Source organism: Eurypyga helias, unplaced genomic scaffold, assembly GCF_000690775.1.
Source record: "Eurypyga helias isolate BGI_N326 unplaced genomic scaffold, ASM69077v1 scaffold3570, whole genome shotgun sequence".
In the NCBI taxonomy this organism is placed as follows: Eukaryota; Metazoa; Chordata; class Aves; order Eurypygiformes; family Eurypygidae; genus Eurypyga; species Eurypyga helias.
Window position 1 is genome coordinate 34,196 of NW_010225092.1, and position 10,391 is coordinate 44,586.

A 10,391-nucleotide genomic window follows, 5' to 3' on the forward strand; every position below is an offset into this window, starting at 1 on the left:
ACCACACCATGAGTTCATTAAATATTCCTTTGGAGCGCCCAGGGACCTGCTGTACTGAATGGAGGATGGTGGTTCAAGATAACCTGCTGCTTAAAAACTGATCAGAAATAAACCCATATATTTTTATAGTGAATTTAACAGAGGAAATGACCCTAAAACACACACCACAATCTCTTCTCAACAATTTGTCATGCAAAGATGCATCCTCTGTCACTCATCTGCTTGGACAAGCACTGAAGTTCTCAGAAAAAGAACACCCTCAAATATCTGTGCATTGGAATCCATCATCAGAGAAATAAGAACTTTAAACTGAACATCAGTCCATTCAGTCAGCTACAGTACATCCGAATTATCCTCTTCATCCACAGGGACATCTATCATCGAAGCAGCATCGCTCCACTTTTGATGCACAAAGACCTCAACATCTTCTGGTGAGGAGAAAACATAACTGTCCAGCAAACTCCAGTTTAAGCTTTGCCGGGTATAAGCAAGCATGTGCCAAACCCATTTCATGTAAATTCTGCTTGATTCGTGCAAAGACGTGGTGCTGCATAGTGGGAGAGAGGGGAGTAGATGGGATAAACCCCAGTTATTTCTTTGAAAATCCACCGTGTTTTTGCCTTGAGAACACAACTTGTATTTGAAAATCTCAGGCCATAGGGAAAGCCGTTGGCAGGTTTGATTGGAAGATGTTCTTTGTGCTCAGGAAAGCCTGTCAGTTCTGTGGAAAAGTCAGCTAACAAAAAGAAATACCCTTTTCTGTATTCTTTGGCTTTCCTACTGTCCAACTACTGTGCACTTGATTGTCTCCATTCTGTGTCTTGGAAGTTACCATGCATCCAAGACTAGAACCTTTTGACTATTACAAGGACATTTTAAAACAGCTGAAGTAAACTACTCATCTTCTTCATCTTGAGATTGCCTCACCATTTCTGTATAGTGAGATCTGCAGCAACTAACTGTTTAAACAGACTTTCCAGATTCTTTGTGCCCATTGCAAATCGGCCTCGTTGGGATGGTATACACTGGTCTGCTGTTTCCTCTTGTGTGCAACTTTTCTTTAAAAACCATCAACCAACCAACCCCACCTGCGCCCCAAACCTCCCCCCCAACCCAACACCCCTTCTTCCCCAAATAAAAGTTGCCTAGACTCAACAGGCTTTCCACACAGCATGGTTTATACCTCTCTCCAGTTCAGCAAACTTGGCAACGCTTAACTACAAGCATGTGGATCCTAATGAAGAAAACTGCTGAAATACTACTGAAGTAAATGACTTTGGGGAAGCAGATGTATGTGCAGCTCAGAACTTTTTAAGATCCAGGGGTGTAATTATAAAGAAATTGGAAGGGAAAAGCCCCAGGACTTGCAAAAAATAGGTTATTTCCTGAGGGTTGATTTTTGTCCCAGGTGTTACAGATTGCATACCTTTTAGGAGATTTCTATGTATGTGAGAATTAAAGAACCCTCTCCACTGGATGGCCGCGTGACTGCAGTGTGTGAGACAAAGTGAAGCAGCCTAGGGAGAGCATGGCGTTGCTCTGAAGACCACACACTGATGTCTCATTAGTACCTTCCGTAAACACAAGTAATTATGTTTTCTCTCATTCCTGGAGATGGGCCCCAGATATCCTGAACTTCATGAATTCTTTCTTCTCTCTTGTGCTTACTATGTTGTTCTGGATGATAACTTTCTGTAGGTAGGGACGCTGTTACCTGTTCACGCAATACTGTAAGAAACCAACGTATCAACCAAGAAAGTGTTAATTCCTCTGTCTGTCATCCTGCAGGTGAAGCATTTGCAATGTAAAAAGGGTTATTTAAATAATGTTAAATAGAATTGTAAAGAATCAAACCATCATGCTCAAGGTGCTTGTTAAAAATTCTGTGTATTACTGCAGGAGCATTTTTATGGCAAGATGATACCTTGTTAGATTTTTCTTTCCCATCCTAATATAATGATGGAGGGGGAAGTTTTGGCGTCAGTGTTCATGCTTTTCACAATTAAAAAAAAAAAAAGTAGTTGTTTTATTTCTGCCATCATGCTGAGTTGTTCTCTAACTCCCTTTCCATGCAGCCCATGTTAGGATTTGCCAGGATTTGCATGATACAAATTGGAAGAATTGATCAAGATTGTTCACCTAAATGTTTTGCCCAGTTCAGTAGCAGTTTGTTGTAGGTTTTTGAAGTGGATATTAGGCAGAAGAAATATTAAAGAGGACATAATTTCTGTACAGCAGAGGTGGAAGCTTTAAAATTTCTGTGATCAAAGTGCTTTCTTTGGAAACCTACATGGGAATCCACTTCTTTGCTGACCTGCTCTTTGGAAGCTGTACTTCAAAAGTGTTTAGCAGAGTGTGGTGGTGGTGGGTGGAACAAAATGGGCTACTTGACAAGAATACTTGTTTGTGCTCAGTGAAGGTGTGCCAGTACACTTCATCTTCCAAACTGAACATTCTTTGTGAGGTGCTTCAAAAATGGAAGGAAATGCACTGAACCTTGGTTTTATAGTGTAGTGTCAGTTTGGGCAAAAATAAATCCAAGTTACTTACTGTTGGCACACTACCTTTTATTTTGCTTTAACAATACTTTACTCATGTTTTTCTTCCTAATCAGTGTGCATTTACTTCTTAGAAATACATCACAAGATACAGGATTTTTGCAGTTTTCCTGTCACTGAAATGGATGTACAGTATGCACAAGAGAGCCCCTGAAAAAGAGACACCAATTATTAGTCTTCAAATGTAATTGCTCCTGAGAAATGGAAAGTAGAAATGGAGACTAATTGTGTATCTGATCACCTGAGAATTTAATTTTAAAAATAGGCTACAGGCTATTATTTCCTAATTTTGTAATTCTTTGGAGATGTACAAGCGGTGATTAAAATGACTGTTAGAAAGTGATATTACAGCATTTATTAATAGAAAAATTGGAAAAGATGTAGCTCCTGAGCTGCTGAATCTTTTGTCACAAAGATACTGAACTACTTCTTAAGGTGACAGGCATTCAAGTTGCTCTGTATCTCTAGCACATCTTGGATTTAAGCTTTGTCTTGGTGCCCCCAAATTTGTTTTGTTCAGTATACTTGTTAGATGAGAAGTGGCCCAATTTAAATGGGAATATGATACCTGATATTGAAAGAACAAAGTAGAATTTAGAGGAAAACCATTGGTTTTGATTTCTCTGAAGCAGCTGTAGCTACTCTCTAATGGGTTCACATGGGTGGACAGATGGAGTGTGCCTGCATGGCTTTGAGCTCATAAATGGGAGGTTAGCTAAAAAAATAAAACCAAACCAAAACCCCACAAAGCCCCCAAAAATCCCCAAACCTTAGTACTGAAAATAATTAGTTGCCTATTAATTAATATAGTGGATGTATTTGAACATACTTCAAATGTCACATGTATTGTTATGTTTTATTTGAATGTAACTTGTGAGCGTGAATTGCTCCAGACTTTTTAAACAACAGTCACCGCGTGTGTTCATCAGGTTTACGCAATTATAGCTACTAACCTTTTTATAAAATCGGAAAGCTTAGTTTAAAAGATGCAGGATTCTGATACTTATGGTGATCATCCATTTGGGGGTTTTCTTTTGCTTTTTAAAAATTATTGTCAAGTATGAGGAACTAAGGTGTAATTTGAAGTCTTGGCTGATTTCAGTCATCTTTACAGCTGAAAAGTTGGTATCTTTTATTATTATGCCCCAAACTTTTATATCTGAAAGACGAGGATTGACAATGTTCCATCTTTGGTATCAATTCCTCCCCCACCTTTTTTTTTCCCAGCACTGTGTATGGAATCTGCTTTGTTCCCTGTTGCTCTATGGATCTTGTAAAAACGTGTGCCAGCAGCACTGAAAGAACATTGGAGGATAAAAAGGGCGAAACAAGGCAGGCTTCAGTTTTGGGACTTGATGCTGCCAAAAGACCAATATGAAAATAGACTTAAAAAAAAAAAAAGTAGAGATGGTGTAAGACTGCAAGGGAGGAGGAGGTCTGGCTAAAAAGAAGTTGATTGAGAATAGTGTAACTAAAGAATTGATTAATTACCTTCTATAAACACTGTGTTGCAAAACTATGAACTTTTATGTGGCAGTACCTCAGTGCAACTCATTTTCCTATGGTGACTATAATTCTATAAAACAGATTTCCCATTGGAATAAGGTTTTACATATTTTGAAAGATGAAGCTATGCTGCTACAAACTACAGTGGTATATTAATGTCTTGCTGAGAGATAGGGAAAAATTTGAAATCTAATTTCTAGCTCTGGGGAAAAAAACCAAACCACAAGTATTGCAAAAGACACAGAGGTATTAAGTCTCTCAGTATTTCATAATTACCAGATCTGTGTTTTTCAGTAATGATGATTAAGCAATTATAGGTAGCCACCTGTAGATACTTATGAAGCTAGGCTAAATGAAAATTGTAATGCTTTTTAATGGTTCTTCTACTCTTTTGGTTATATTAGTAAAATTACGAAGCTCTAAAATGTCTGAAATATTTTTCTTGAGACTAAGAGTTCGCATTTTTCCAGGAGTCTGCGGTATGCATTTTTAACAAGAGATTTCATCTCTTCCACATTGTACTTATGAAACATTTTTCTTTATAATGGTCATTTTCTCAGTCCGTAAAAATTTTAAGTTGGTGGTGTTCATCCAGTATAACAAAATTACTTTGCTAATAAAAATACATATTCATATAGAGATATTCAAACAAAAAAGGAGGAGGGGCCTAGCCTGTTAAAATTGCAGGCATACTTTAGAGAGTATTAAGGAAAAAAAGCGATGACTGGCCTATAACTGTGGGCTGAAAATCCACTATATAGTGAAAACGTAGGTCACTTTAACCTCAGTGTGGAATTAATTTCTTACTATATTTCAGTGTACCTGTACATGATTTGTTGGTACACAACACTGTCAGTGAATTATGATCTGATACCTTTGGCAGATGCTTTGTCGTCCTTGACAATTAAGTGTTACTGATTATTTTTAGCTTTAGGCATGTTCTAAGTATGTGTAGCACAGCAGTGCTGTTTCACGGAAGATATTTTTGTTTTTGTGTTCACTAGGGTACTGTGGAGCTGACATAAAAGCACTTTGCACTGAGGCTGCCTTGATTGCCCTGAGACGACGCTATCCCCAGATTTATGTGAGCAGTCAGAAACTACAGCTTGATGTTTCTTCAGTAGTTCTCAGAGCACAGGATTTTTATCATGCAATGCAGAATATTGTGCCTGCTTCCCAACGTGCCGTGACATCTTCAGGACGTGCGTTATCTCCTGTGATCAGACCGCTGTTGGAACGTACCTTCACTAAACTACTTGAGGTTTTACACAAGGTGTTTCCTCATGCTGAACTTAGTCAGGGTGACAAAAGTGAAGGTAGGTGGGTTGGAGGGTTTTTTTTTTTTTCTTTTTCCAAATGCTGTTTCAGTTTGGATGTATTTCAGCTGACTGTCTTGTACTGCTGTCCTTAAATCTGTTGTGTATTTGGTTCCGTGTTGTTAGTAAGGAAATACAGTTTGCTTGGATGTGGCTTAATTATTGTTGCTGGTTCCAAGTTGCTGTGGAATGTAATAAACTGACCTGCACAGACAGAGATCCTATAGGTGTGAGTGTCATCTGAAAAAAAGGAGAACCCCCAGGTAATTTACAGTTTAAATGCAGGAAACAACAGGCCATAGTCAGATGGTGAAACAAAAGAAAAAAACGAGATAATGTTGCCCTGAAATTGGTGCTCCTGTCCTCAGTGTCAGCTGTCCCCATCCTTTGTGTGCAGAAGCAGGCTGGAAAGGAGGGCTACAGGGAGCCCACAGCTCAGCAGGGGAGACTGGTTAGCTGAGATGTGTAATTGTCATGTCCTGGTTACGGAGAAAGTCCTGAGGGTTCCTTCCCTCCCCCTGAACTGGCCTGATGCACTCCTGATCCTGCGTTGGTTCTGCTGGCTTAGCAAGTGGAGAACTATCTGCTGTTCTGTCAAGTGAGCTTTTTGCCAAATTAGTGAGTAAAATCGGCTCACTAAGGGGTCAGATGTATGCCAGAACCCTGCTTCGGTGGGAGCAGCACGAGTGCATCGAGGAAGCAGGGAATAAAAAGGAATGCGACTCGCTGTTTTGACTGGCAGTGAGTCAGTAGGTTCTGGGGTTTTTTTATCCAGCTGTTCCCTGAGACTTACTTTAATAGTGACTCTCTTTACTTGTTAGTTGAAAGTTGAACAAGATATCTTGGTTGTGATACCTACTTATTCTACTATTCTCTACTGTTCTTACCTGGGATCACCACCTCCCCCCCCCACATCCCCCCTCAAACTATGTAAACAGTGCTTGTGGTTGTGTGTGATTAACTTGGAAGTAGTGCAGTCGTAAAGCAGGGCTGTGACAGCTATGACTTTCTTCTCATTCCTCTTCCAGAGCACGCTTTCAGACGGCAGTGCCAGCAGCTTAAGTTGGACTGGCTGCTGCAGTTTCAGCCCAGCTGTGCATTTTCGCTCTATCCCTTGCACTTACTTTAGTATGTCAGGCCCTTTGTGAAACCATTTTAGCCAGCAAACTCATCCAAAAATGATGTATCTTTTGTCAGGTTAGTTTTCTGCTGACTGCAGGATAGCTGGAGGTTTTGAAGAGTGGTGGAGTTGGCGTAGGAAGGGGCCTTGGGAGACACGTGGTGGTGGGTCGGGGGGAGTGAACTGGCTTGCAGCTGTAGTTAGATCGTGTTAGGCTCCATCAGTCATATTAAGCTCTTGTAACCAAAGTTGTTTAAGGTGTTTAAGTCTCTCTCCGTACTGTTAACCTCTTGGTAATACCCAATTTGGAGATTGTCATTATTGTTGAAGAATTGAATTAGGTGTCCCTGTCTTTGTTGTGGAGTTCTAATTCAGAATATTTTCTTTGTGTACATCTTTACATTCCTATTTATTACTGCTCATTGTTGCTAACACTGAGTTTGGAAGTATTCATTGAGTTAAATATTAGCTTTACTAGGTAAATCTGCTGCTATGACTACTTTTAAATGCTTGTAGATAATTGATTTTGAAGATACAAGAACTAAGGTTTCTTTCAAAGTTTCCTCTATACCTTAGTTTTTCTTCTTACCCTCTTAAACCCCAAAAGAGATTGAATAATAAGATTAATCTGTGTTAAACCCAACAAACTCCACTTTCATGTACAATGATTTTAAACGTAAACGTAGACTACACACGAGCGCGTTAGCTTTCTTGAGTTCAGAGCCAGGTCCGTGGCAGGTGCTTACTGGCCTGCTTGCAGTCTGCAAATCTAGTTTTCGACATGTCTGCACTTCACCAATGGTTTCTGTTGCTCATAATTCAGTGAGTCAGACACTCGGGAAAAGGATGTCACAGAGGCTTGATGCTTGGGATTAAAAGATGGGCTGCCTTTTCAAAATAATTAGCTTACACAGCAAAAGCTGTGTCCACCGTATGAGTATAGGACTTACCCTCTGGCCTACACTTGGTATAGCAAAAATGCTACCTGTTTAGGGACTGCAGTGAGTCAAGAGTTAGGCCCATGTTCCGTAAATTTGAAGGCCTCTATCCTTGCCTAGAGCTAAATGCCCAGCTTCTGTTCTGCTTTTTTTGTCTATGGACTAGCATTTGGCCACAGGTTGGGATCTGCAGGCCTCTTTTCATCTTTGCACCCTGAGGAATAGTTGTCAGCTCTGTGCCTGCTCATGCCTTGCCAAGGGATGTGGCGCGTCCTCATCTGATACCAGCAGAATATTATTCCTGCCCAGCCTACTGTGAATCCAGGTTCTTACATCACACATCCAACTAAGGAAACCTTTGTTGTCTCTGAACAGTTTTTTCCTGGGACTGCATGTCTAGATGCATGGCCTTTGATGGCATCTCCTTCCAACACTTCATGCTACTTCGAGGTTGATTGCTTTGTCCCGCAGTGGTGTTTGATCAGCGTAGCAGGACCTGTGCCAGGGCTTCATGTAAATCAGGCAAATCATGCAGTGGGTCATATATTAGTGAATAGCACTTCGATTTCACACTTTTCATTTCACAGCAGTCCATTTTTCTAAGTGACTGTGGCCCACTTGAGCTGCCGTTAGGATGTCTGGTGGCTGTCCTGAACAGCAGTGTGCGGCTGTGACTCTGGGCTGCTCTCGGGAATGCTGCCCATCCTTTGCAGAGCATTTTGTTCCCCAGGAGACATGGCCTGTGCACTGCTCTTACTGTACAGCTGAGTGGCTGTGATGGTTTTCATCCTGTCCTTGCCGACTGATTCTCTTCGTGAATGAGAAGAAGTGGCTAGCTTAGGGTAACTTCAACTGAACTCCTTTCCTGGGGCAAATAAAGATCTTGTAGCAGTTTATTTCCCATTATCAAATCACAGCAGTCTACTCTTAATCATGTTACAGCTCTGGTAGCTCATTTAGCTGTACCCGATTTTCAACTGTCAACTGGTTGTATTGGTTTAATGCCGTATGTGTATTTTTTTGCAGTTGCTTGTCCCTGCAGTCTCTCTCTTGAATGTAATCAGTCTTTTAGCTTTCTGTTTCTGAAGGTCTAAAAAGTACTTCGGTTCACTATGCCTCCAATATATTAGCAGAGGAATTAAAATAGGTTAAAGTATAGTATGTAAACATGGAATGAATTGAACTGATTTTGATAAGTAATATTCTTTGGCAGATTATAAGAGGGTGGAGAACAGTTCTTGATAAATATATGTAGTTGTGCTGAGAATACTTTTGGAAGGAGTGTAACTGTAAAGAATTTGGGCACACGGAACAAATAAGTATAAAATTCTGTATAGTCTGAGGAAATACAGATTTTATAACTTGATCCTTGGAAAATCCTCTGGCTGTGAAGTAAAACCAAAGGAAACATTTCATAACAAGTTCAACATTTGTGGTATTTGTGAACTTGTTCTGCTTGATGGCTTAAACAAATAAATTGTAATTTTGATTAGACTTCTACAATGTTTAATTTGTTTTGGTTTTGAAGTAATAAATACTTCTTCTAGGATTTAGACAGTTTAAACTCATTTTTCTGCATTTGAAAATGTGTTGAAATTTACATGAGAATTGTAATGTCTTTTCTTGTTTGTGCTTGTACTTAAAAGTGGTAAGGTTCTAATTAATGTATTTCTTGGAACAGATGTACCAAGTCTAATATTCTATGATAGTGAAGATGAGAATGCTTCACCAATTTTTGAGACGAGCTGTCACTCAGGATCACCAAAGAAACAGTCATCAGCTGCTATACGTAAACCCTTCCTGCATTTTACAATGTGAGTATTTCTCTAAATGCATGTAAGCATATAACCCATGAAATTTTTACATCAGGAGAGGTAACAAACAATCTTTTGCTTTGTGGTGGCAATGGTGTTCTGTAATAAACATGTAAGTGCATGGACAAGAGTTTTGGGTATCTGAATGGTCTTGGGAAAGGCCACATTAGGACACAGTAATCAGAAATATTTTGCATCAGACAGGTGTAGCTTAGGAGGAAGGATGTTAACAGCAATTCTTACTTGTTTCAAATTAATTTTAATTGGAAAGATTAAATACTGGGAAGAGAATATAGGAATATTTTGGAGAGATTGTTTCCTTTTTCCTGGTCTAAAGTATTATTGAGCTTCAGTGTGTGCAGGTGTTTGGGTGCATTATATAATTAATAAATTCAGCAGTACTACCATTGTTTTTTCATTGTTCTTCATGGAAAGTTTGGGGAAAATGGGAATTTAGAAAGTGTGTCTGAAATTCAGATGAGTGTTTTGTGTATAAATTGGACTGGCTACAGTAATTAAAAGCAATAAACTAACATTTCCTTGTTTTGTATTAAGACTATCTTTAGACTACTTTATGTGATGGGTCATACAGCAGGTTTGCTAAATAAAGAAAATGAGGTTAGGAAAACTGTTCAGCAGTAGTACTGTTTAATAGAGCCATCTTGTGGAAAACTGCTAAAATTTTTCTGCTAAAGAGTGATGCCAGAACAGCATTTATGGAAAATTAAGCTTAAAAATAAGGATTCCAGCTCAATAGTTTGAGTTACACAGTCAAGTATTTTAATGCCATATTTGAGCTTTTGTTGTGAGGGAGGGGGAACCCAAAACCACCGTGATACATAATTGTGTGGATGTGTGTCTAAATAAAATAATCTCAAAGAGTATATTTATTTTTGTAAAGTATATAAGCCTCCCTTAATCTGTCTTTACGAGCATTTTTATTGCTGTCTCTATGTGTAACCTCCAGCACCAGAACTGAGAAGCCAAAGTTCAGCAATCACAGAATCATAGAATAGTTTGGTTTGGAAGGGACTTTTATGGGTCATCCAGTCCAACCCCCCTGCAATGAGAAGGGACATCTTCCACTAGATCACATTGCTCAGAGTACCATCTAATCCAACTTTGAATATTTCCAGATA

The 10,391-nt window shown here is 39.3% G+C and overlaps 1 protein-coding gene across 1 annotated transcript in view; it reads left to right on the plus strand.

Annotated features, from left to right (window-relative positions):
• The window catches only part of ATAD2B (ATPase family, AAA domain containing 2B), a 69,044-nt gene that overhangs the window by 23,683 nt on the left and 34,970 nt on the right, over positions 1 to 10,391 (plus strand). The window contains exons 16-17 of the mRNA XM_010148081.1: positions 5,069 to 5,380; positions 9,120 to 9,252. Coding sequence (XP_010146383.1) covers positions 5,069 to 5,380; positions 9,120 to 9,252 — 445 coding nt within the window. The remainder of the gene's footprint in view (positions 1 to 5,068; positions 5,381 to 9,119; positions 9,253 to 10,391) is intronic.